This window comes from Corella eumyota, chromosome 6 (genome assembly GCF_963082875.1).
Source record: "Corella eumyota chromosome 6, kaCorEumy4.1, whole genome shotgun sequence".
Classification (NCBI taxonomy): Eukaryota; Metazoa; Chordata; class Ascidiacea; order Phlebobranchia; family Corellidae; genus Corella; species Corella eumyota.
In genome coordinates this window covers 2,667,305-2,694,027 of record NC_137495.1, presented here as the reverse complement: position 1 = coordinate 2,694,027, position 26,723 = coordinate 2,667,305, and the positions used below count along the sequence as shown (strand labels likewise).

Below are 26,723 nucleotides of genomic sequence, written 5' to 3'. Positions count from 1 at the left end.
CAGCAAAAAAATATTTTTTATTTTTTTAATAATTATTTGGATTTATTTTGTGACGTCATAAATAGCTGTTCAAAAATAATTGGCCAACTGATGACAATCTGTTTTAGATTTTTTGTTTCGCTTTTTAAATTATCAGTTTCGAGAAAAAAAGCTTATTAAATATTAATTTCAATCTATTTTGTTTTACTAAAAACTTCTAGCATAAAAGAGTTCGCGACGCCTAAATCGAAATCATTCTGAAGATTTGTTTCATCTAGATTTGCTCAGTAAAAATAAAAGAAATATTTAATATATTATAATAACATAAAAAAATTAAAAAATTAAAAAGTCAACTAAAAATAATTAATAATTAAATTAATTAATTGTTATAGTTTTAAAATTTTTAGATTATTAAGTTTATTATCATGAAGTTTCTTATTATCGTTTTATTGTTAAACGTTATGTTTAATTATGACGTCATAAAATGTGACGCGATTGAAGATGCGTTGGATTTGGTGAACTCAATCGAGATGCAACGACTTTCAGAAGACCAAAACCAAGACAGCATTTTCGTAAGTTTAAAAATTAGATTTTTTAAACAAAAAAAACAGTTGATAAATTTGAAAAAAAGAGAACAAAGTTAATTGACAACACATTCTTTTTTAAACCCCAAATTACTTATAATATTTAAATCAAAACAAAATATCTTTAAAATTACAAAGTATGCCTGGATTTATACAAATTAAACTGAACATGGACTTAAATTCCTATCTGATAATGTTGATATAAATTAACTTTATTTGTAATGATTTTAGGACGATGATAGGTATGTGAACATTCCAAACGAACATCCTATCTCTTTTGATGGTAAATATAAGAAAATGTTTTAGAAATCAAACTGTACCATATTTTTTAACTTTTTTAAATATAGGTATGACATAAATTAACATTGATTGTAAATCCAATCAATATAGCATAATAAACAAACAATAGAATAAATTTATCACAAAAGAATTTATGTTATTCTTAGTTAAAAAAATGACTTAACCTCTTTAAGTTTTTATTTTTTATGAGTTTTAAACTTTTTTAGAGGGCCGGAATGAAATGGTTTCAGATTCTGGTGTACTTGGACAAAATTTACAACAAAGCGAACTAAACAAAAGATTTTATGTTCAAGTTATCAGAAGATATGTAAGTACAACTATATCTTAATATTAGCTTTAAAAACCCCCCAAAAAATTAAAAAAAAAACAAAAGATTCCATGATAGTTTAATTATTTATATATTTTTAAAGATAAAAAGTACATTTTATCCACGTACTTTACTTGACACGTGTTTTTCTAAACCTAACTTCGATTTTATTGATTTTATTAAAGTAAAAAATGACACCTATCTCAAGTTTTCTTTTAGTTTTCACCTTTGTCATTTCAAAGATATAATTATATTTTAATAATTTATATAAGGAAAATATATATATATATTTGAACTTGGCATTCGATTTTGTCAATAGCTTATAGATTAGAATGCCTTTTAAAATATATATTTCACATTCTTTTACTAGTTCAAAAAAATCTAACATAAAGTTTGTTTTTTTAATAATGTTACAATTTTAAATTTCACAAAAAATGCCCAAAATAACAACAAATATTATTTTATTAGTGCTCTAGGTCGGAAAGCTGTCTTGGCATTAAAGGAAGGCATCGCTACCCAACTTGTACTTGCGTTGGCAACAAAAAATGTCGAAGAGTTATGGGCGGTTACCGCTGTTATTAAAAAAATGACGTCAAATTTTGTACCATTTTAAACGCTTTGTTAGTTAATGTAACGTTGTATTCAATATAGTGCTTGCAAAATAAAATGTACGAAGTAAAAAAATGTTTTTTTTTGTTATTTTTTTGTAGATTAATTTTTATTTTAAAAAAGGAAAAAAAAATTACAAAAAAATATGTTTTTAAATAATGACCTCTACCATACATTTTTGAAATGCGTAACAATATTAATTTTGACGTCACAAACCGACAAATCAGCTGTTGTGTTTGCTACTTAGTTACTGTTTTTGCGGCAATTTTAATTCTTAAAACACAAAAAATTCCGTCAAAAGTATTTAAAAATATTTTTCGAACAAAAAACTTGGTTGAATTTTAAGAAATTTTAATCAATATGTCCTCTAATGCGTCGGGCGACGCCCCGTCCAAAGTAAAAACAGGTAATTTGTTAAATAAATAAACTAAATACATTAAAAATATGTTAAACACTACGGTCCATTTAAAATATAAACTAACTTACAGAATGTCAAAATACGAAAAATAAAAGCGTTCTAGAGGAAGCTTATAATTCATGGTTGTCGTTGGGCGATCTACGTAACAAAGGGTTGTTCTATGACGTTGTTCTTAAAACACAAGACGGTAACAGTTACCCCGCTCATAGAATGGTGTTATGTGTTTGTGGAGAATACTTCAGGTAATGATTATTTAAATAAATCAACAATTTAAGATCTTATTCTATTTTGCATCACCTTAAGATGATAGTTTTTTGTTTTTTTAATTTGGAAAAAGTGTGTTATTGGGATTTAAATAAGCTATTCATAAACGCCAGACTCAAAGGCAAATAGTTTGGCAATAACTTCTTTATTTTGATTTTTTTAACGCAGGGCAATGTTTAGCGGTCGTTGGCAGAGCAGCGAACAAAGAGAAATTATAATTCCTGGCGTTACTGGAAGAATTATGGAGCAAATTCTGATGTTCGCATACTGCTTGAAAGTGGGTGTTAAACTTAAAAAATATTAATTTTAACAGCGACTTTGTGAAGTGTATTTTTTAAACTACAATTTTCGTTGAACCCAAAATATTGCGCATGACAACTTGTCATTTTTATATTATTTTTTTTATAATGTAATATATTTATTATTTATGTATTTTAACTTAAACCACCTAAAACACTTTTCACCAGGTTGAATTATCTTCCATCCAAGAAACAAAAGAGTTGTTAATTGTCACCAATCACTTAGGCGTAGAAGGAGTTGTACAAAGATGCATCAAATATCTCCAACAAAACATTGATTACCACAACTGCATTGATATCTACGATTTTGCAAGGTTGGCAATATTTTTAACTATTCGAAAGCTCTTAATGCTTTATTGGTGTTTATTTAAGTTGCATTTGCATTGAATTGTAAGTAAAAGCATGCGGAAAGACCTACTTGGATAAGATTGTATAAAAAATAATGATTACTGTATCCACAATATTTTAAAACCAACAGAACTTACTACTGTCAAAATTTGATTACGACTTCGTTAAAATTTATCCTCGAAAACATCGTGGAAGTAGCTTTAGCTCCATCTACCGACAACTTTAATTTTCGAAAGTTGTCCTACGACGACTTGTTTTTTATTCTGAAAAGCGACGAGCTGAACGTAAAAGACGAAACTGTCACAGCATGGCTAATATTAAGGTATTTAAAGATTAATTAACAGAAATATAACCGTTATTAACACAATTTGGTTACTACAAAACTGTCTGTAACGGAATGTAACAAATCCGCCATATTGTTGTTTACTCTTAAGTCTTATCTATTCCTTGTCACGTGCTTACACCTAGACTTGTCTCTAGACCTTATCATTATCACGTGACTTGTTGATTGAACTGTTTAATTGTATGGTATTGTAAAGTGTTGGTGATGCAAGCTATAGTGGAAAAGACTAAGCAAATTAACATTACAATGGCCATTTACTTATGATGTAGGTGGATTAGTGCGGACATACCAAACAGATTGAAGCATCTAAGAAGTTTGTTTCCATTGGTCAGGCTTTTAAACAAAGATCACAAGTTTTTAAACAGCGTTTTCAGCGATAGACTCTTACAATTATGCTACGAGACCAAGTAAGTAAATGTTTCTATTTTATTTTAAATGTCTTCTTAGAGAAGTATAATTTTTATATTTTTGTTTAAGTGTAGTTAAAGTATAAGAGAGCTATCCATAAACTAAGTTTGACAATGGTGATTACAGTTCGACCTTCTACCTAAATATAATTTAAATATATTTGTTCTTCTTTTGATTTACAATCTTGTGTTAAATCAAAACATGTATAATATATATTTATTATTTTTAAAAGAGAACAAGTGTCCAAATATTTCGATCCCTACGAAGTTCTACCAAAGAGCGACCAAAATGTTGACCTCAATGGAAACCTCGTCAAGAAAGTAGGAAATTTTAAGCCAAGATTTCCGCAAAGCATCTTGTTGGTTGTCGGAGGTTGGTGTCAGAATAGTCCAACAGATACAAACGAAATTTATGAACCAAGGTCGAGGAGATGGCAAGTGGCTACAAGACATTTTCCAAACTTACTAAAGGTGGGAAATACATAAAGTAAACTTATTGTAGTACATTAATATATTATAATATACAAAAACTAATCTATTAACAAATGTTATTAATGCTGCAAGGCTTTAAGAAGCCTTTACAAACTATATATATTTTAAAAAACAAAACTATATATATTTTATCAAGAACAACTAAATAATAGTGTTTTTAAATACAGTGTGTTATAAAATAATTCTTGTGCAAATTTTTCAAGCTAATTTTTTTGATAAAAAAAAACAAAAAATTTAAACAAGTTTTTTTTCTTAAATATTCTTGAGCTAGTTCTCGCGGGCCTACCATGCAGTGTTGTTTATGGAAGGCTGGGTTTACATTGTTGGAGGTTTGGATGGTGTAGTTACGATGAACTCTTGTGAGAGATATAACCTTGCCACTGCAAAGTGGGAACAGATGTGTGGCATGCACTGCAAGTACGTCAAATGTATTTACAGTAATGTCTATAGAACTTATTATCAAGTCAAGGCTTTTTGTAACTAAATTGAGCACTGTCTTTTTTTACAGGAAACTTTGTCTTTTTTATTAAATTACATGTTATTAATAACGCCAAAGATCTAAAACTCTGCAATTGTCCTATCCAGCATTTATGTGACAAATAATTAAAATAATATTTTGTTAAAATATATTTTAACATAACAGGAGATGTTATGTTGGAGTTGCTTGCTTAGACGGATTTTTGTATGCTGTTGGTGGAGCTAACGGAAACGCGGATGAGACAAGGTTAAAATCCGCGGAAAAGTTCGATCCGAAGTTGAATATTTGGACGCAGTTGCCTGATATGTACGAGGGAAGAAGTGATGCAGGTAAGTACACTGTTCATAAAAATACCTTAATAAAAATAACTAAAATTCAATAAACAAATTCAATTTTGCCTTGATAAGAAATAACTTTATCTACAAAACCTATTGTATAACAAAATAAGATTAATTCGAATTTCTTAGGGCCAAATATTAAAGCATAGCAAGTATACAAGGAAAATGCACCTGAATATACCAATCATATACTTTATAACATTCTTATATAGGAGTTACCAGTCTGGACAAACGCATTTACGTAGTGGGTGGATTTAACGGCCGCAAATGTTTATTCTCTGTCGAATATTTCGACACAGAGCTTGAACAATGGTCCGGAATCTCACCCATGCGAGTCTCTCGCTCGGGGGTGTCCGCAGTCGCCTATCAGGGAAGGATTATAGTTTTAGGAGGGTACGATGGCAGGGTGAGGTTAAGTACAGTTGAGGTTTATGACCCAGTAGCAAACAGATGGGGGGTTATGCCCCCTATGTTAACAGAGAGGTAAAAAAATAAAATTTATTGAGATACTTTCAAGAAAGTTAAAATATTTTAGAGTAATAATTTAAGTGTAAAATAACATGTGTTTAAATTGCATTTAAAAAGACTTGTAGAATTGTTAATGCTTCAACTAAGTAGTTTAGTGAAATTATTTTACTGATCAATAAACACAACAAATTAGATCGAACTTCTCGTCTTGTGTTCTTGAAGACAAACTCCACGTCATGGGTGGTTTTGATGGCTCGTCTACCTGCTCAAACGTGGAGTATTATGACGACACAAACGTTAACAACTGTGATGTCAATTTCGAGTTCGAGAAACTAGAAAAGCGAGCAGAATACATCAACGACCAATGTGGTAAGGAGAAAGGCGACGCTTGTCCAAAATGTAAATGCGATGGAGTTCTTTCAAAACTAAGATGTTGCTTCGGTACAACTGGTCACAACAACCAGTTTAACACGGCCTACACACCATCTCACTCAAGTTCCAACGCTGGAAAATGGGTTAAGTTGCCCAATATGGTTGTCAGTCGAAGTGCGTTGAGCTGCTGTGTTGTAACCGGGTTGGAGCCAAGTTTTCTGAACTCAGTCGTTAACTCTTTGCACATCTAGGCAATATTTAGATTGGCCTGATTACTTTGCAACATCGTGCCAAATATATTGTTATACCAAACTTCACGTGTGTTGTATTAATTAGATATAGCTGTAGAGACAAAAACATTTTTGTCAAACATTTATATCTAAAACACAGTCTTTAAATAATGCCAACAACTTTAGAAAAACGATTTACAGTTATAATTGTTGCAGGTTTACAAAGTTGTGAATAAGAGACATTATATATACGTAAAAACCCAAACAATTACTTTAAAAAAAACATGAAATTTGTCATAAAAAGAAGACCATTTATAAATGTAAACGCAAAGTTAGTCACTTTAACAATGTTGAGTCAGCTTAACGATAGAACAAATGTTTTTTGAGTTAAAGTATTTTGAAAAACAATTAGAAACCACTTCCTTATACAAAAACCTGCACTTCAAGTTAAGGGTCTTAAGATGTCGTCAGAAGTCTAGCTTCGACTACTTTATTCGTCAGACGACCTTGATTTTACAAATGTTTAAAAAAGTATCGTAGTCAATTTATCAAAAAAATTTAACTGCATCAGATTAAATAATTTTAGAATGGATATATTACTTATTTATAGATTATTTATACTGTAGCCTTCGAAATTCATAGATAAAAATAAAGACTTTTAACAGTACGTTGGTCTAGTCAAGTAATACATAAATAACAAATCTTATATAATATAGGATATTTCCCTGTTGGCAGTTTTTAAATCCTTATTCTGAGTTAGCATTACAGCTTAACCGACGTAAAATCTCGCTTTATCAATAAGCAACAAAGATTTTAATATCAAAGCACATAGCGGCACTTACCTAACAAAACAACAAGTAGTTTTCATACAGTCTTGTCAGGTTTAACAAAAGAATTGTAACAACGTTTTAGTGAAGTTTTGCGCAATAAGATATACTCCCTTCAACTATAGGCAAGCATTTGTAAAGCAAGGGTAACTCTAGATACAGATAACATAGCAAAATGTATACAAATTTTACAGAATATGCTTGATTAGATGTTAAAGAAAAAGAATCAATTTCTTATCAAGTTAACAAAGAGATACTTTAAAGATTAACTGCTTATTATTGAGCGCGTTTTTTGTGCCTGGCCTTAAAAAAAACTCAGAAAACTGTACGTTCTTGAAAATCTTATTTAAAAATATTAAATTTCGACTTTAGAATTATCACCCAAAATAACTTAATTTAAAATCCAAATCGATATCGCATTTATCGCTCTGCTGGTCACGTGACATTAAATATAATACCAAAATCATTAACTATTTATAAGGGCATCAAATTACATTGACAATATAATATAAAGAGTAAAAATACATCCTCATAAGCTTTATTCTAAATAACATCCAATCGATTTATGAGTATTAGGTTCTAAGCTGTCGTAGGCAGGCGAGGATTATTTTTTTAAATGCAGTCATAAGAGGTTTTGATTTAAAAAGATATGCTAAACGAAGACATGTGTTTGAGGGGTAATTTTTTAAGTAGTATTATAACTTCGAAACTCAAAATAAAAATATTAAAAAAATAATTTGCTTTAAAAAAATAGTTTTTTTCCTTAAAAAAATAAGATTGTAGTTATGATTTTTGGAGTGTATATGTTATCCGATTATACATAACTATAAAAGCTTTTATTTTTAGGCGATAATTTAAATAACTCCAATGCATTTGTTAAGAATAAGAAGAATCACAAATAACTTTTCACGTCGGATTTTCGGAGTTTTGACCATTTTTGGATTTGGTTTGATAACAGGTTTTATATGGAGCACCGACTACATAAAAACTAACCAACAAATTACAAATCAGGGTACAAGAAACTTTAGAAAAATAGTCTGGAACATTCCTTCAAATACGTTAAAAAGTGACGTAAATCAAATTGAAAAAGAAGATGAATGTGATAAATTAGGCAATTTTACAATAGACGAGTTTATTCCAATTCCTAATATATTTGCTAAGAATTTACTAAACCGAAATAAGACTCCGTTTTGCGGAAAAAACGGATTACTAGAACCATGGAGGTTTACAAAAACGGATAAGGACGAAATATGGATGTTATTCTTAGTTAAATCTGCTCCTAGTCATTACAGACGAAGGATCACAATAAGAGATACATGGAGTTCAATAAGTTCACTACGTGGCGTGAAATTTGCTACTTTGTTCCTATTGGGACGCACTGGTACGAGTGAAAAAGACGATTTACTTAAGGAGGAGAACGATATTTATGGCGACATGCTACAATGTGATTTCATAGACGATTATAAATCGCTTCCAACAAAGGTAAAACCATTACAATTAATTTACCAATTAAAAAGGCGAATTAAAGTAGCCAAACGGCTAAAACGGCATATTTACAAGCTTTATACTTCTATAAATTAACTCTTAAATTTACATAAAGTTATCACACAACCAAATCTATTAATGTTGTAATAACACGCTTAAACACAAACCCAAAATTTACATAAACCACCATGAATTGTCACTTTTAAGAAACATATATATATATTCTATTTCAATACCGTATCAACCACTTGTCAATGTATTTCAAATAAGGCCAGATGTAACTTCTTCTATTAATAATTTATAAGGTTCGGTTTATCAGACTTTTACAGATTCAAATCAATTCTCAACGCAGCAATGGATTATTTATGGCGAACATTGAAGCATTATACAGCTTATGCTTAAACGAAAATTATTATAACTGTCAATTACTGATGTTATTTATATAATAAAAGCAATTTCTACATTAATATTTAACTACAAATTAAATGGTTATTTTTAAATTTTAATAAAGGTATTATTAACCTTCGGATGGCTCTTAGAGGGTCACGTGACCTCTGCTTACGTCACGGTAACGGACGACGACTGCGTAATGAATTTAATCAACATTTTTGTATTCTTCCGCGCTGCGCAAGAAGACGCGTTCTATTGTGGGTTTATGTACGACAATTCTTGTAAACCACATAGAGAAAATAATAGTAAATGGTAAGCGGTTAAAAAAAGAGAAATTTTTGATCAATTTAAAACCATTAAAATTGTAAAAAATACAACTGCTGAGCCAGCACTTAATCAGCAGCATAATTACCGGGCAATTATAATCTATAATATCCCAAACTGCTAAAGGCAACTCGAGACTGGATCGGAGTAACTGATGTTACTTTATGTTTAAGTCGCGCATTCGACTTTCCCATATCGAGGATAAAGATATATACGAAAAAAAAATGCAACCTTTTTTTTTAAAAACTTGATTTTATTAACACAGGTTTATCAACCAAACAGTTTACCCTGATGAGTTTTACCCCACTTTCTGCCACGGTGGAATGTGGACAATTCCTTACTCGTATTTACTTAATATTAAATGCGTTTCTGAAGTAACTGATCAGAATAATTTCTATCTTGAAGATGTTTATATTACAGGTATATACTTTTACCATTTAGATTAGTGCTCAAATATTGCAAACAACAACTAACTGAAATTACTTTTTTACATGATATAGCATCAAGACTGTACTCGTTTTAATTTTTAAACATTTTAAATTATCACAGAAACTTTTTCCGCAAAACAATTATAAAGTAGCTTTTTTTAATCTAAACATTTACGTGAGCCTCTTCTAAGATTAACAGCCAATAAAAATGTTTTGTTTTTGTCAACTAAAAACAAACAACTTTATAAAGCCATTTACAAATTAAAACACTTCAATTTTTACCAGGTATTTTACGAACCAAACTAGGGTCAAAAAACGACAACATCAAAAAAGTTCAAACAAACTCGGGCAAAAACTTCCACCTGATGTATTATACCTGGGACGAAGGTACCCATGCGTATCTTAAAATGGCCACGAGGTGGCATCGTCTCAACAGAACGTTACCATGGCGACGTATGACGTCACCCGGAGAACAACCAATCATAACGACTTATTTAAATTATAAAGGTAGCGACTTGCAAAAAGAAAACCTTTCACAAAAATGGAGAAAAATAATAACCAATCAAAGAAGGACAAATGTAACAACTATTCAAACACATAAAAAGTTAAGTAATCATGTTGTTTAGAAATTTATAAAAGCAAGTTTCAAGAAATAAGTTAAGTTTGTAGTCCTGCATTTTTTACATTTCTTCTTTTTAATTTTTCTGATAAGTGCAATAAATATTTAAAGTTTTTTTGTTATATTTATATTTATGGGTAAAATAAAAGTTACAAATCAACCCAAAAAAGTAATTTTAAAAGTGAAAATTTCGATTATCGTTCAAGTTCTAAAAATAGTGTTAAATCCAATTTAAAATTTATACCGAAATTGTTTTAAGCATTATAGCGTGACACCTTTAATCTTAATGTCATTTACTTAGTGAATTATTTATCCATGTATATATATTTTAAAGGTTTTACATGTGTTACAGTTTAACACATGATACTTTGAGTGATTGAAATAATAAGGTCTATTTTTGGAAATAATAAGACTCCGGTTGGCGTTATCTTTAAGAATCTAATTGGGACATTTTAACAGGCTAAAGATATACCATATACAACATATATAAAGACATCTATATCTTCTGATTTTTTAGGTGGTATTGATTGCGTATCGAATGGTCATTTAAGGTTTAGTATACCCAACAAGATCAAAAGACATCATGCTATTAAAGAACATTAGAGCAGATATTAAAAATTTTCTTTAAATTAATGAATGAATTTTTTATAAATAACGATACAAAAAAAATTAGAAAACGAATTCCATTTCCAGTTAGAATTGGATTTCTAAAAACAAACGTTTGCAATATCAAGCTGAACGTCCAAATAAATCTTTCTTAAAGTTAAATTTTTAAAATTATCAAGTTTTGAATAGTCTACAGCAAAAATACAAAATATAAATTTTAAAGTAAAAAAAAAAAAAAAACTACTAACCTATGTCAGAACTCCCATAGATTTTTCGTTTAAGCTTTAATATCAAAGCTCCTCTAACTTGATCACAAGAAATACAATAAACCAGAAAAACAAAAAAACCTTGGAGGCCAACTACTACAGCGTCTATATACATTAGAGCAAAACTGAACTCTAAAAATTAATTTTGATTTTAAATTTTTATTATTTTATAAACTGATTAGTAATGTGCCATTCTCTACACTATTAAAGGAGGCTCACTAATCGATTTAGGTTAACAAAAAAGATAAATATTAATTATTATTTTATTGCTGGGTTGTGGTTTGGTTATATGTCATAAAGTTGCCGCCCGAGAGGGTTTAAGTTTAATACCCATCAACGCCGATCTATTTTCCCTAGCTGACATTAACAAACATTTGTCAAAAAACGAAAAAAGTATTATTTTATGACAATGTAAAAAAATATATATTTACCCCTGACAAATTCAAATACCCAAGATAAACCAAGTACAGGCAACATAATTAAAACAGCTCGCATGGTGGCTCTCAGGTGATTAAAATGTTTAGTACGATGATCAAAGCTACGTGGGTCCATGTTATTTGCCTTTAAATGATCCGTTGCTTCGCTCATGAAATAAACAAACACGGCGACTCTTATTAAAACCAGAAAGTTGAACGTAAGAACAAATATAACAACGCTGGCTGTCGAGTACCACACCATGCCAGTTGCTTTGCTCATCCAGCAGATCTGAAATAAAACTGCCCGATTAAAATTAATATAGAAAAGATATTATAGAAGCTGTATGACAAAGTAAATGGCCACAGAGGGGATTAAATTCTGAGCCCTATTTTAAGCTATTTAAATTTAAATTTTAATTGAACAGTTGACTTTAGACGATATAAAATGGGGTCAAAGGTTTTATCTTTACTAAAGCCAAGTTATAGCGATCTTGATTAAGACACTAACATAATTTTTTTTTAAACAATCAGTGAATTAATAAAGTGACAAAATATTAGTCAATTCAATTTTTAAACGGCTTACTTTGCACTTGTGATTAAACTTTAAAGTTGGCCTTATTACCAACATAATTTAATCATTAAAAATATGTGTAACTACCTCATATGGTGATTCAGAAACCATGTAGGAATGTCTATGCATGTATTTCTTTAATGGCAGTCCAGTTGATGTTGACAACACTACTATTATAAGGGGAACACCCCAACCCAAGACATGCCGTCCAATAATAGAAGTTTTAGATTGAAACTCGCCAAGAACATTTTTGGAAATTTTCGTAAGTAGTATAATCCCTTCTAACAACATCCATATGACTTGGAAATTAAAAGAAAAACTGAGTTAGTTTAACCAAAACGAAAGGGTTAGCATATGAATCAAAAAATAGGAAAACTAAATTATATAACTAACCATTTTAGGTACTAATTTAATACTAAATTGAAGTATTAAAGAATTTAACATGCTTTTTTATTTAGAAATAAACTTAAAAATAATAACAAGATATTCTACTTACATGTTGATAAAACCAAATATTGCAATATTATCGCCACAGCAACACAGGCAATGTTGTATTTCAGTGCCTTATACTTAAGCATATCGACAATAAAAAGAAGACATAGAGAGATAGAAAATCCGAGTTGGGCATGAACTCTGTCATTTTTTACAACATCTCGTGTGTATAAAAGAATGATAACCGTGAGGCTGAGGCATATGATGGAGACTATTTTCATTACTGTGTCTAAAATCTTTAAAAAATGATATTTTAAAATTAATTCGTACAAAAATGTTAACTAAAACGAGGCTATGGCGTCATGTTAAAACCTAAATACAACTAAATGACGTAGCACAAATTGATGACGTACCAGTTTGTATTGAGAACCTCAGATATAATTTTTTTTGGACCAAACACGTAAAAAATAGAAATATCTTTAGGTTAAATTAACCTACCTCTACGTCGTGCGGTATAGTTAGAACAGTAAAGCTTAACAGAGCTCCAAACATGTTTGTATGATTGGACTCGCAGACGAAAGCATCGTGAGTAAAGTCAGAAACCCACACGCCCTCTGTGGACCGCTTTTTCTTCAGTCGATCAACAAAAAAACAACCCGGTTTAACCGATCGTACTACGATTGTTCCGTCAAAAAATAAAGCCAGCTTTTTCTCAGCCTCAGTAAAGCTGGTCTCGTTAATTTTGATCGAGTATTTCACATAAGCGTCTAATGCTGTGTTATTGTTGGCAAATACAGCGACTGATAGCAACGTTCTTAGAGGTACTTCGAAAGACAATAACGGTTTAACTCCGACATCTGAAAGATTTTGATCGAAAACGAACTCTTCGTACAGAACTTCCTTCGATATTCTTCGCTCTGATGTTGCTATAATAACTTCGGTATGGTCCAATTCTAATAAAGTGTTTACGCCAATAACTGAAGATTGGTTGAACTCTACAATAAGATTTTTACTGTTATTGTGCGGGTACTGGGAGAGCGTTAAGTTTATCTTCTTATTGCACCATCGCAAGCCAGCACAATAATTGTTTATATGAAGCTTATAATTTTCAATATCAGCCGCTGAAACAAAATTAAATGCAAGTTTAGAAAAAATATCTAAGCATAAACACCAAACTATAAAAAATCCTTAATGTGATGTATAAAAAAATACCTTAACATACAAGAAAGTGTAGACTTATATAAATATAGAATAACTAATACCTGTTTTAGAAGAATTAAACGACGTTTTTACGTCATCTTGAATCTCAGTCGTTGAGTTTAAAAAAATTGGTTCTGAAAAATTGTGTAATTATAAAATGATTATTACTATCTTTTACTAACCCAAATAAACTTGCAAACAAATTACCTATAGTTGAAGTCAAGTGACTTGGATTAATGTTGTTGTTGGTAGTGTTGTGGTTAGAATATGTTATCAATAACCCTAAACAAAGCAATTGTATAAAAATCTAATATTTCTAACTTAAAACTATTTTTTTTAAATATAAAACAACAAGATAAAAGTTAGATGGAATTTTCGATAATGTTTTATTTAAATTATCAAGCTTGTCAATATATGACAAAGTAAAGCCAAATAATGACTTGAAAAGGATATCAATATACTAAAAATAGAATTGCGAAAAACGCCCTGTAATAATTATAACATAGAAAAAAATGTAGTTCTTTAGCAAATTAATGTATATTAAAAGTAATTTTTTAGTTTAAAATTATTAAAAGTAAATAAAAAATGGTATATTTACCTTCTTCAAAAAGCAATACAAATATCAGGACAAAACAATTCGTGTTAAGATCAAACATATTGTAAGCTCATCTGTAAATTACTATCATTATTATTCAAACATTCCATATTGTACACATGTAATAGCAACCCAGCAACCTTAGCATAAAATAACAAAGTAATCAATCAAATCGTTTAATATAAAAACTCAGTACTGATATATGTAACCTTTATTTCTACTATTAAATGCATATGTAATAAGCTCCTGGCTATATATTTTTCATATCATCAAAACATGATTTTATATATCTTAAACTTTTGTTTTCGAACCTAAATTTTTGTAACGAATTCAAATTACGTTGTTCAATTTCATATCGTGTAATAAGTAATTACATTCAGAGGATATCGTTTCGAACCTTTTTTTTGACTGACAATTAACAATAAACAACAAGGAAGTGCCAATGCGCTACTACAACACTTAATTATGTTGAACTGTAAAGCGAAAATACATTCTAAAAAAAATGATTTCTCCAGACCTACTTACGCCAATGAATGAAATATAAATATCAATTTTGATAAGCAAATCAGTTTAATATAATCATTTTAAATATTGATTCAATAAAATACATATATATATACGAATTGAATAGAATACCACAAACCTACTTTTAACCTATAGACTAAATAAATACATTAATAGAAACCGCTTTTTGTTATCTATTGATTCAACGCATTCAAATAAATATAAGGAAAAATACGTTACAGTAAAATCTATTTGAACAAAATCAAAAAAATATATTTATAAATTAACATCTAGAATTTTTTTAGGTTTACTAATAAAAATTAATTTTAGGTGGCAAAAAACAAAGGTTTAGAAAATACAAATGTGTAAAAACACTTACCTTAAAATAGCAGATAATTCCATTCTTCACTTCCTTATAGTAACAACAAAACACCATTAACTCCTTAGCTGCTAAAAACACAGACTTAAAAATCACAAGTAAAACCACCAACCTACCATAACAATGAATTTAGTACTCGATTGAATTCGTGTTAATTTTGTCATACCCGCTGCAGAGCGCAACAGAAAGGCCGGAAAGGCGGGTTTTCGAGAAAAGGAAGCGCTTTTTTGAATCGAAATAGCTTTAGGAATTTTTTGTGTAAGTGTTACCAAGGCATTGAAATGTATACATTGTATTTATCTAGTAGTTAAATGCACATTTTTACAGCTACATTTTAACTGGCGCGCATTTCAAACGGCAGTTATTTTCATTTTGAAAAAAAACATATATTTGACATGCATTCTTTACTTAGCTCCATTATATTTAAAGTAATTAATGTTTAAACCAATTAGTAACTTTAACTGATTTTATATTTTATTTAAGATATTGTTTTATTACTTGAAAAATGGACATAAAAGTGCTTATTTTTGTCGTTCTCATTTCAACAAATTTAGGTAAGCTTTTGAAAACTTTAAACCTAATACGAACTCGTATATAAATTGAAGACAGCAACAACTTTAACATTTAATAAAAATGGGACAACAGAATTATATTAAACCAACCCATAAATAAATTTTATTTTTTCAGGGCAGCGAACCACCAAGTTCCAGTTGTTTAGAGAGAAGTTGAACGCAGTAAATGCTTGGAAGAAATGTCAAGACCAACCTGGTGGAGTGTTGGCGACGATTCAGGTTGAGGCAGATGAAACTGATGTTTACGATTTATTGGATGCTAACATTACATTAGTTTGGCTCAGTAAGTTAGATGAAAATTAACTAAAGTTAATCTTTTTATTAAAAAAAAACTTCGAAGAAAGGACCTTAAATTTTTACAAATAAATGTTGTAGCCATTACATTTATTTACTTATAATAACTGCAGTGAATGCTTTGCTGTTTGAATATTGTAACTAATCCGCCATCTTGTTGTTTACGCCAAAGTCTTATATCTATTTCTCCGATCACGTGTTTACACCTATTACCAATCTGTTACCCCTTTTCTCTATCAAGTGTTCTTAATCACGTGACTTTTAGTTGTTTCGAATGTATTTGTAATTAGTATTCGTGATGCGATGTTGTGAACGGTTGTATGTGTATCTTTCCGCAATATTTTTTAAATTATAATACGGCTTTTTTACGAAAGACAATCAGACTCGTACGTTACAATATTTATTAATTATACTGCGATTAGCATAACTTGGTGTTTTAAATGCCGCTTAACAAAATGGAGTAGTGAATTTAATATAATTACCGGCAGCGTGGTATAGTGGTAAGAAGACTTGCTACACCACACATGAGATCGTGGGTTCAATCCCCACTGATTTCATGCTGTAGCGCCCTTGAGTAAGGCACTATAAACAGCATGAACTCCTGCTGAGCCAGCACTTAATCAGCACCATAATTACCGGGCAATTATAGTCTCTATAATATCCCAAATTGCCACAGGCAAATAGAGACTGGGTATGATACTCTATGTTTAAGTCGCGCATTCGACTTTCCCACATCGAGGATAAAGATATATACAAAAAAAAATAATAATAATGTAGCGTCCTCAGGCCTTGCTAAACATTAAAACTAATCAGAAAATTATGATCAAGTAATATTATTTAAAAACAACCGCAGTTCGCGTTTTTACATGAGATTAAATAGATTTTTTTATGTAATTCAAGGTTTATATCATCTTCCCGAGTTTGATCGGAACGTTTGGATGGATGGTGCATGTACCAAGTACACCAACGTTGAACAGAACAAGACAAGTGGCAACAGATGTGTTGTAATGCTTGGAGGAATGAGACAACCTTGGCAGTATGAAGATTGTGAAAGACAGCATTCTTTTGTATGCAGATATGAAGGTACGGACAACCCAAAGTAGAAAAAAAAAGACTAACGTTTTTGACAAAGTTGGTTTAAATGGTTTAACTGCATTTAAAATTTGTTAATCCAATTTTCATATATTACCTCATAAAACTAAAAGTATTTAAAAAATAGTTGTAACGAAAAAAAAATAATGCTGATTTAAAAAAAAACGCGTTGATTAAATTTAAATTTAGCCTCAAAAACTAAAACCAGGACATCTAAATTAATTGTTTTTATAATGTGACGAATTTTTAATTTATGCAATATTGAAAAGGAGAAAATCTATTTTTTTATCAAAGTTATTTTAACAAATTGAGGTAAACTTTTGCAAACTTTATGTCCTATTTTTATGTAGCCTGAATAAACCACAAGTATTGGAAAACAAGTTGTTCTTATTTCAGAATAAAAACTATAATTATTTATAACTAGGTGGATGTAATGGCTGCGATTTGGGCACTGAAGTTAGTACAAATAGTCCAACTACGCCAAGTTCAAATCCCACTGGAAGCACTACAGATTTTAACCAAATGACGTCAGGTGTTTCTAGAGAAGCAACCACAAAACCATCAAACCAAATAACTGACAATATTGGTCCTACAACACAAAGTAAAGTTTCGAGCGTTTTAAATGTGACCACTACCCAACCAATCGTAATTCAATCAACAACAAATACTTTAGCTGAAACTACATTACAATCAGGTTTAGATAATAATAAAAACATCTCTACAACACAGAAAGAAAGTTTCACCATTTTAAACAAAGTGACTTCCACGCCAAGTGTAAAAGAAACAACTACAAACCAAATACCGACTTTTACTGAAGCTACATTTAACTTTACTACAACCCAAAAGTTTATAAATTTTACCACATTGCCACCAGATCAAGATATTAATATAGATACCACTGCATCGCCTGCAAAGAATTGTACCTGTCCGACTACAACTAAAGAATCCTCGACAGAAATTTTGACTACGTCACGGCAAAGGCAGGTTACCGAAATTCATTCTACTACCATGGGAAATATGAACCGAAGAGCTACGACAACTCGAAACAGTGATAACATCGTATTTTCAACAAACAAAGACACTACTGTTATGGATACTACGATGCCAGAAAATACTAGCACAGAAAAACAAACAACAGCACCACAAAAAGGAACAACTACGGAATTACGAAGTACAGCGTTATTAAGTACTACAGATCAACAATTAAGTACAACAAACAAAAAGACTACAACACAACCTAATACAACACGAGTCAATAATAAAGAAAGTACTACTTTACTTAAATCTACAAATACACAGCTTACAACAACACCAGTGTCAACTCAATCACAAGTGTTTACGTCGCAAGATGGCGGCAATACACAAGATCCCGTCACAACTAAAACCTTTACAACTTTGAGAAACATTGAGGCCAAAGTAGTTACAACTCAGGGACCGACGCAAACTCAAACGACTGAACCAAATATACCCAAAACGACAACACCCTTAACTACAGACGGAGCATTTACATCACGCAAGATAATAACAACAGAGCAAGGTACATTAACTACTATTAGCTCAAATAAAAATGCTAGTTCAACCACAACAGAAAATTCCAGTCTTACATCTTCAACGTTAGCTAACGATTTAGAATCAACAACAAAAGCAACACAAGATGAAGTAAACTCAAAGCCCCAATACCTATCTACCATTTCTTCTGAAGACAACCAATTGTCGCCAATGTCTGATATTCTGCAAAGGACGACAAAAAGCATCACGACGCAACAAAATTTTGAGTTACAAAAAGAAACAAAATCTACGCTAAGTTTAACTATGACAAATGATAAAACAACAACACAATCTCAAAACCTTATAAATGTAAGAAAAATATTAAATTCTGCAGAAGAGTATCTTAAACAAACAACAACCTCAGCAAATGAACCAGCAGGTATATTATAAGTTTTTTTTTTAATAAGGTTCCTGTCAAGAATTATATATTAAATCATTCCTTGATTGTCCTCAATTAAATTGATTTATAAAATACATTAAAGTATAATCAATTTTTTTTAAATGCATTACTTCAACATAAAAAAATATTTTAGATGTTTTTATGATGCCCGGAAATGTAACCGATGCTGTCACAAAAATCAAAAAGTTTGAAGAAAGTATTCGCTCCAACTTAATCATGAGAGAAGAAATTAGAGACCATATTTCAATCGCGGTCAAAAGAGTGAAAACAAGTGAAAAATACAATCAAACACATCCTCTTGTATCGTTTGCAACAAGTTATATCAACTCAGTGAAGAGCCACGCAAAAACTGATGAGTTTTTAGCAGTCGCAGCACATTTTTTGCTACCAAAATCGACTTACCAAATGTTTTTGCCGAATATTCAAAATCATAACCAGACCAAACTTAGTTCAAATATTGTAGAATCGTTGTTTCCAATTGATACTGGTTCTGTGTTGTCAATAACAGCTCTTAGCGATCTATCAGTTGTCAATGCTTCGGTGTCGTTTAGTTTTAACGTCACAAATGACCTTACATACCCACGAGAGGTCGCTCGAAAGGTCGCCCCCCACAACGGTTACCTTCTTATTAAAAAATTAGAATACATATGCAGTTTTGTCGACGTTCAAACTGGAAAATGGAACAACGAAGGATGCAAGATGACGGAGTCGTTAACCCCGGGCTTGGTGCAATGTTATTGTTCGCACACTACATTGTTTTCCGTTCTCCTCTCTATGACGTCATATACAATCCCATCAGGCGTAAAGGTGCTTGAATTGTTATTACTAATCTTGTAGGTTAAGTAAACGGTAAGCTATTCCTTCGTAGTACTCGAATTATAAATATACCAACGAAAGTGTGTTTAGCTAATTTTCAGTTAAATCGCGTTAAAACAATGCTCACCTCTTGTGACGTCATAGTTGAATATAAAAAATAAATTCTTGTGTTTAGCTGACGACGTTCGTAGCGGAATCAATTTCTGTTTTGTTCTTGTTGGTTTGTCTAACAGCGCTACTAAAAGTCCGAAAAAAGATTCGACAGGATCGAATTATTGTTCAGATTAACTTGACATTTTGTTTGCTTGTCTTACATGCTGCTAATTTGTTCCATGATGCTGCATTGGGTAATTACAGAACTTGTGAATTCGTGGCAGTTTCCATCCACGTGTTTTTGCTGGCTTCCGGCAAGTTTTTAAGTTATATTGTGCCTACACACCTGATTAGTTGTTCTTTAAAACAATGTCAAAAAAATCCATGTTTAATTAGTTCAGAAGTTTTTATGAGTCTGCTTATTTTCCAAAATTCTATATCTAAAAATTTATAATAAGGTTATCGTGTTTTCTTTTTAGTATTCTGGATGTTTCTAGAAGGAATCACTCTTATTCTTAAAACAAGAGACCGCGCCATGGTGTCACGGAAACCGAAAACCACAAGATTTTTTCGATTCAGCATCGGGTATGGAATACCAGGGTTTATCGTCCTACTTGCAACGCTGGCCGGGTTTACAACAGATAGTTACTTAGAAGTTAACCCCGCGTATGAGCTTGTTAAATACAATAAGCAGCCACATGATGTGCACAAGTACAACAAATGCTGGTTAAGCCCTACGTCAGGTGTATTGTTAGGCTCGGTAGTAGTACCTATTGCTGTGGTGCTGTCAGTCAATGTTATTATCATTGTTCGCATGACGTGGTTCGTGCATAAGATGAGTTATAAAACGTTTAAATTTCGACCGAACGGAGCGGAAACACCGAGTCATTTCACCGCGTCTGTCAAGGCCTTCGTGTTGCTTCTACCTGTACTTGGAATTCCATGGATGTTCGCTTTTCTAGCAGGTAATGGTTGAATATTTTGTGGTTTCAGGGGTAATGATTTGGTAATTCTTTGGTTCATGCACTTTCAAACCAATTGTTTTTATTTATATATACTTAAGTACCTTGGTTAAAATTTCTTATTTAAAGATAAATTAATCTTCATTGTTTTTAACATTTCTTGTTTATAAGTATAAAAAAGTTACTTTGTCTAAAATAAGAATTTACTTTTAATTTTAGGTATTTCAGATTACGAAACATCAGTAACTTTCATGTACTTGAACTCCATCATAAACGGCACCCAGGGTCTTCTTATTTTTATCATTTACTGCGTCATAGGGTCAGAGGTCAGGGGTCAACTTATAGATCTATGGAAACAAAGGTCATGGAGTGGAGTAAAGGTCGAAATAAGCGGAGAAAGAAGGTCAAATAGTTTTGGGAGAAATTTAGAAAATGTTCGAAAAGATTTGGAGTCCATATCTCCAGTTTCAGGAAAATTTTCAGGGTCGATTCAAAATTGATTTTTTTATAGATTTATGCCTTATCATATAGCATGTGACTTTCATATATTTGAAGTAAATACGTATGTTTAGTAGACTTTGTCTGTTACGTGCGCCACTCTATAAAAGATATGTGACAAAATTCACGTTTTCATTTTGCATCTAATTATTTTTACTCACATTTTTAACCTCGAAAAATGATATCACATAAAATTAATTTTCACCCTTTTTAATCAAAATTATTTTTGCGTCTTAAGGGTTGCCTATTCACACCCAAAAAGAACATACTTTTTTCTTTTTTATTTTACGTGTTTATACCTTACGTTCAGTGCCAAAATCGGTCACATATTAGTTTTGAATTTGCATATTTTTGTAGGTTTGCGTAGTACCCGACAGAGCGGAAACGGAGTAATATAGTAATGCGTATTACGTCAGAACGCGTCATAACATTCAATTTACGAAGTCTTCGATTTCCATTTAAGCATAATTAAGAAATATTTAAACCCGCTAAACTCTAGGTTGAACAATTTTTAAAAAATTTGTAACCCCGTTTTTTTAATAAAAAATGTCCTTATTTGATTTTTTTTAAATATTACCTTTCTACAAATGTATATCATATTTGTTTAATATTTATTGTAAATAATAAATACTGTAATAAAAAATGTTGTGTAGCTTTTTTAATTGTGTACAAATAAGTTAATTAACAAGATAATTCGACAGGTTTATTACATTACCAACATCCACTGTTTGCTCGATATTTTGTTAAATAATAAAAAAACAAAAAAAAACAATCCCCAAAAAAATCTTTATTTTTTTTAAATTTAAAATATTTTTTATAATTTATTTTTGAAAATGATTTAATTTTAAGAAGTTGCCGTTTCCAGTCATGACGTGTTTCAGCCTAAGCGGAAATGACGTCATGACGTTGGTGAAAAAAAAGAAAATAAAGTTTTAATACTTCGTTAAGTTGATAGCACGTACGCACGTGAAACTAGTAAACTAATTACGTGTTTAAAGCCAATTACGTGTTCAAGCAAGTGAAAAAATGTTGTTTTTGAATATTGAGAAAAGGTATAACAGTTTTTAAATTTACTCAAGCTATCTAAAAATATTTAAAAGTTAGAAAAGAAAATTTTTATCAGATTTATTTTTAAATAAATTTAGTTTTTGTTTAGTTTAAAAATTATGTAACTTTTTGATTTACCATTATATAAAAATAATTATATCCGAAACAATATTCTTATAGTATTAAATGTTAAGTTACAGATATGTCAAATGTAGTATTTAATATAAAAATTATTTATTCATTTTTACAGAGATTTTTATTATATTTAAAATACGAAATGAAATTCCTAGAAATAAGAATTATTTTGATAGTATTGCTATTTGAGGTCAATAAAATACAAGGAGGTAAGTTTAATTTTGTAAAGAGTTAAACTTAACTAAAAACAACACAAAGCGTTATTGTACATATAAAAAGCAGGCAATATTGAACGGAAGTAATACCTATTTAGCTTTACCTATCTCTTTTAACAAGGTTATTAATCAAGTCAATAAAACCCGGTGTATAGTTAAACTAAGTATGATAACAAATAAACATTTAACAACAAACATTGCAAAAATGTGTCCTACGCAGTTGTAATGCTTAACATAGCTTAAGTTATTAGTTACCTTTATTAGTAATGTAAATGTATAGTACGGTTGTTTTTCTTAAGCTATTGTGTCTAGAACAACTTTAAAAAACTTTTCCCTTAACTGCTTATATGTGCTCAGTTAGTAGCACAATGCCAAAACAACAGAATAAACAATAAACTGCACGTATATTAAAAATATTAAAATCACTTTTAAACTACTTTTAGATCATGGTCACTTCCCACGAAAGAAATCTCCTTCAACTACTCGGACCCCTCCTTCAACTACTCGGACAGCCGAGCCAAACCCGTCTTCAACCGAGCCAAACCCGTCTTCAATCGTAATGATTGATTTTGAAACAACAACATTTAGTGAAACCTTTCCCACTCCAACAACCCTTACTACAACCACAACAACCGGTACAAGTAGCTCAACAACCACAGTGAGATCAACAACTACAACAATCTTAACTTCTACAAGCAGTTCAACAAGTACAACTACTGTAAATACTGAAACACCAGGTACACAGAATAAAAGTAATTAACTGAACCCCTTATTAAGTATTGAGTTGTTAAATTTAATATAACAAATGTATGACAGGTTTTAATTTCTATTCCAAAACGTTTTAATTCTTCTTTAAGATGAAAGCGAAACCAATTCTTTTGCGGAAACAATTCAGACAACAATTCGACGACTTAATCAATTGTCGGCAACAGACAACAACAATGCAGTGGAAATTCTAGAAGAATTCGAATCAGAACTTCAAAGTCGGGCCTTTGAAATAGCTGGCAACTTCGAATATACAACATTCGATATATCAATTTTTCTACAACGATATTATAATTTAAACAACATAACAAATTTTATAACTCCTTCAATAAGCCTACCAAAACACCAACTAGTTTCTGTTACCCCAGATATAATCAGCGATAATGTCTCAGTCGTTATAAGTGAATTTATGATCAATACCACAACATTGTCTACTTTCCTACCTGACATTTCCAACGAACCCACTCTTAGAAAATCAAGATATTTCATCCTTGATGGCGTTCCAATTATATCTCTAACTGTTTATGACGATACCAATAACTTCACAAAAATAAACTCACAAGTGGAGTTCACAGCGGACTTGAGCAACAGTTCGTCCCAAACCCAGGGTTATGTAGACACCTTTTACAACAACACAATTAGTATTGAGAGTATTGAATATGTCTGTGGATTTCTGGATCTTACAACACAACAATTTTCGACGGAAGGATGTGAGAATGTAGGCCAAGGTGATAATGTGAGATGTGTATGTGAGCACACGACTATATTTGCAATTCTGCTTTCAATTACCTACGTTGAAATACCGGAACCACTTCAGGTAATTGATCATTGATTAATGATTTGTTATAATACAGCTTGGTAAAACTTAGAATAGAATCAACATATATCAAAACAAGCTAAGAGCTAATAAAAATATAACGTACATGTTGCTAAATAAACAAACCAGAAAAAATTACCACAACCTAAAGGTAAAAATAACGTTTTTAATGACTCAATTTTTATTGAACAGATATATGGTTACGTCATAGGAAGCATAACGACGGCAAGTCTACTCATTACGGTCGTGATCCTCGTGATCGTGAGGAAGCGTATCAGGAATGATCGTATCGTGATTCAAATAAATCTTGCTCTTTCGTTGTTTTTTGTTCACTTGTTAGCTCTTGTAAATGACTCGGCAAAGTACAATGCAAGATCGTGCGAATTTGTAGCTGTTTCACTTCATTATTCCTTACTTGCATCAGGTACATATCTTACTTTAAAATGCCAGAAAAAACATAGATACGATTTCCATTTATAAGCAATGTGCTATAGATATAGAAATTTGAATTTAAATTATCTTGTTTGGATGTACATAAAACATGTAACATAAATACGTTTTTAAATTCTTAGGATTCTGGATGTTGTTGGAGGGGGTGACACTGCTGACTAAAACTTCAAGAAGAAGTTTGTCTTTCAGTGGAAAACCAAAGAAAAATTTGAATTTGTTCCGATATATTTGTGGATATGGTATTGCAGCAATAATTGTAGCTATATCAGCAGCCGTTGGATTTACAAGTAAGTGAAACCAATCAATTTACAAATATAAGATTTCAAATCATAAATATAGGAATATAGTTAAAGTTTCCACTAGCATTTAAAATTACAAAATGTGTGTTTTGAAAAAAGTGTTGTTTATTTCATGTTAAAATAGTAAATATATGTTAACATACAATGTTGTTTTTTAGATGAAGAAAATACCTACATCGAAACAGTAGATACAAATATAATGAATGAAACCCTTTACAAAAACTGCATCTTAAATTCCTCGAACAAACCTCTTTTTATAACCACGCTGATCGCACCCTTGTCCATCATTATAATTGTGAACTGTATCATTATCATTAAAGTTGCTATATTTGTATTCAAGTTAAGCAAAGATGCTGTAAATTATCAGCCTTCCACACAAAGAATGGATAAAAATAAGTTAAACAGTTTGGGATCGGCGCTAAAGGCTGCTAGCACCCTTGAACCAGTATTAGGAATAACTTGGGTTTTTGGATTCTTAGTCGGTAAGTTAATTTAATAAAACATACTTGATTTTTTATGTTAATGTATAGACTCTACAGCTTTATTAGGAGCTTTAGTTAACCTAGAAAGCCTTACTTTTTTTCCTATTAAAAAATTAAATACATTTTGGCTCTTTGACTCATAATTTAACATTCTTTGTTAGTTTTTGATTTTTTTAATAATATTTGTAATGGATTATAATACATCGAATGAGTAATAATTTGGCATCGTGCTTTAAAATTTTGTAGGAGTAACTACCTTTACTGACGTCATTATTGGGCAATAAAATTTAAATATTTGTGCCAATTTACGTAAACGAAAAACTAAACTAATTGCGGAAAATTTTCTACAAAAAAATATTTTATTGGATCAACAATATTGACCTGATTACAAAAAAAAAAATTAATGACTTATATTTGTTTCACAGCTTTGCCAAATTTGGAGGCTTCCCTTACATTTTTAAGCATTAACATCACAGTCAACGGTCTGCAAGGTTTATTTATCTTACTTATATACTGTGTTTTTGGAAGCGAGGTGCGCAAGGCGGTGATAGAATACCGAAAAAAATACAAAACCAAAACCCCGAATATTATGGAAGGGACCCCACAACTTCAGAGGACAAATAATATTATTTTAAGTGATGCTTTAAAGCAGCACAGGTCCTCAAAAACCACAAGTGTTAATTCAAGTCCTGTGCATTTTAATAATAAAACTTAAATATAAGTTTTGTTTTTGAGGGTTTATATTACTGTGGTACAATATTTTTGTGTTTTTACTTAAAATTATTACGCTGTAAAAAAGTTATTTTCTAAATTTTACGTCAAAATAAAAAAAAATTAAAAAAACTAAAAATTGCCTATTTGAAAAGAAACTAAGACAAAAGTCTTAAATTAAAGATTTTATTACTAAATAAATTGTATAAAAATTTGTCTATAAATAAACACTAACTACAAATACAACGA

The 26,723-nt window shown here is 30.7% G+C and overlaps 5 protein-coding genes across 7 annotated transcripts; 4 read left to right on the top strand and 1 right to left on the bottom strand.

Moving 5' to 3' along the window:
- The first annotated feature begins 392 nt into the window (after positions 1-392).
- On the top strand, positions 393-1,781 carry LOC145755538 (uncharacterized). Its single transcript, XM_082571775.1, has 4 exons — positions 393-551; positions 795-846; positions 1,070-1,170; positions 1,639-1,781. The coding sequence occupies exons 1-4, from the start codon at positions 405-407 to the stop codon at positions 1,750-1,752; spliced, it is 414 nt and encodes a 137-aa protein (XP_082427901.1). The 5' UTR covers positions 393-404; the 3' UTR covers positions 1,753-1,781.
- A 358-nt stretch (positions 1,782-2,139) lies between these two features.
- LOC145755377 (kelch-like protein 10) lies at positions 2,140-6,257 on the top strand. Its single transcript, XM_082571602.1, has 11 exons — positions 2,140-2,185; positions 2,268-2,439; positions 2,630-2,738; positions 2,929-3,074; positions 3,239-3,430; positions 3,721-3,858; positions 4,092-4,329; positions 4,622-4,767; positions 4,994-5,157; positions 5,379-5,649; positions 5,828-6,257. Exons 1-11 carry the CDS (start codon positions 2,140-2,142, stop codon positions 6,255-6,257), a joined length of 2,052 nt encoding a protein of 683 aa, XP_082427728.1.
- Positions 6,258-7,930: 1,673 nt separating this feature from the next.
- Positions 7,931-10,389, top strand: LOC145755376 (beta-1,3-galactosyltransferase 1-like). The gene is made up of 4 exons (XM_082571601.1): positions 7,931-8,545; positions 9,060-9,250; positions 9,528-9,682; positions 9,976-10,389. The coding sequence occupies exons 1-4, from the start codon at positions 7,931-7,933 to the stop codon at positions 10,314-10,316; spliced, it is 1,302 nt and encodes a 433-aa protein (XP_082427727.1). The 3' UTR covers positions 10,317-10,389.
- A 126-nt stretch (positions 10,390-10,515) lies between these two features.
- Positions 10,516-15,387, bottom strand: LOC145755361 (adhesion G-protein coupled receptor D1-like). 3 transcript variants are annotated; one of them, XM_082571587.1, is made up of 10 exons: positions 15,279-15,387; positions 14,399-14,469; positions 14,008-14,082; positions 13,863-13,934; positions 13,099-13,721; positions 12,665-12,896; positions 12,256-12,467; positions 11,613-11,886; positions 11,164-11,313; positions 10,516-11,016 (listed from the first exon to the last, which is right to left on the bottom strand). In XM_082571587.1, the coding sequence occupies exons 2-10, from the start codon at positions 14,454-14,456 to the stop codon at positions 11,003-11,005; spliced, it is 1,710 nt and encodes a 569-aa protein (XP_082427713.1). In that variant the 5' UTR covers positions 14,457-14,469; positions 15,279-15,387; the 3' UTR covers positions 10,516-11,002. The 3 variants fall into 3 exon arrangements, with proteins under 3 accessions (XP_082427713.1, XP_082427711.1, XP_082427714.1); XM_082571585.1 differs by lacking the exon at positions 15,279-15,387 and having other exon boundaries at positions 14,399-14,531; XM_082571588.1 differs by lacking the exon at positions 15,279-15,387 and having other exon boundaries at positions 10,516-10,895; positions 14,399-14,531.
- Positions 15,388-15,452: 65 nt separating this feature from the next.
- LOC145755375 (uncharacterized) lies at positions 15,453-26,574 on the top strand. Its single transcript, XM_082571600.1, has 16 exons — positions 15,453-15,536; positions 15,762-15,832; positions 15,966-16,133; positions 17,045-17,227; positions 17,661-19,163; positions 19,318-19,991; positions 20,176-20,407; positions 20,573-21,058; positions 21,275-21,539; positions 22,853-22,944; positions 23,394-23,687; positions 23,808-24,532; positions 24,725-24,956; positions 25,105-25,269; positions 25,440-25,763; positions 26,189-26,574. Exons 2-16 carry the CDS (start codon positions 15,784-15,786, stop codon positions 26,476-26,478), a joined length of 5,682 nt encoding a protein of 1,893 aa, XP_082427726.1. The 5' UTR covers positions 15,453-15,536; positions 15,762-15,783; the 3' UTR covers positions 26,479-26,574.
- The last annotated feature ends 149 nt before the right edge of the window (positions 26,575-26,723 follow it).

Coding starts and splice junctions, on each gene's coding strand:
- LOC145755538 (XM_082571775.1), top strand. CDS start 405: ATGAAGTTTCTTATTATCGTTTTATTGTTAAACGTTATGTTTAATTAT. Junction 847..1,069: donor ACATCCTATCTCTTTTGATG/GTAAATATAAGA, acceptor AAACTTTTTTAG/AGGGCCGGAATGAAATGGTT. Junction 1,171..1,638: donor TTCAAGTTATCAGAAGATAT/GTAAGTACAACT, acceptor TTATTTTATTAG/TGCTCTAGGTCGGAAAGCTG.
- LOC145755377 (XM_082571602.1), top strand. CDS start 2,140: ATGTCCTCTAATGCGTCGGGCGACGCCCCGTCCAAAGTAAAAACAG. Junction 3,075..3,238: donor GATATCTACGATTTTGCAAG/GTTGGCAATATT, acceptor TAAAACCAACAG/AACTTACTACTGTCAAAATT. Junction 3,431..3,720: donor ACAGCATGGCTAATATTAAG/GTATTTAAAGAT, acceptor CTTATGATGTAG/GTGGATTAGTGCGGACATAC.
- LOC145755376 (XM_082571601.1), top strand. CDS start 7,931: ATGCATTTGTTAAGAATAAGAAGAATCACAAATAACTTTTCACGTCGG. Junction 8,546..9,059: donor ATAAATCGCTTCCAACAAAG/GTAAAACCATTA, acceptor ATTTTAATAAAG/GTATTATTAACCTTCGGATG. Junction 9,683..9,975: donor TGAAGATGTTTATATTACAG/GTATATACTTTT, acceptor AATTTTTACCAG/GTATTTTACGAACCAAACTA.
- LOC145755361 (XM_082571587.1), bottom strand. CDS start 14,456: ATGTTTGATCTTAACACGAATTGTTTTGTCCTGATATTTGTATTGCTT. Junction 13,935..14,007: donor TCACTTGACTTCAACTATAG/GTAATTTGTTTG, acceptor ACAATTTTTCAG/AACCAATTTTTTTAAACTCA. Junction 12,897..13,098: donor CTATACCGCACGACGTAGAG/GTAGGTTAATTT, acceptor CATTTTTTAAAG/ATTTTAGACACAGTAATGAA.
- LOC145755375 (XM_082571600.1), top strand. CDS start 15,784: ATGGACATAAAAGTGCTTATTTTTGTCGTTCTCATTTCAACAAATTTA. Junction 23,688..23,807: donor TGTAAATACTGAAACACCAG/GTACACAGAATA, acceptor TTCTTCTTTAAG/ATGAAAGCGAAACCAATTCT. Junction 24,957..25,104: donor TTATTCCTTACTTGCATCAG/GTACATATCTTA, acceptor TTAAATTCTTAG/GATTCTGGATGTTGTTGGAG.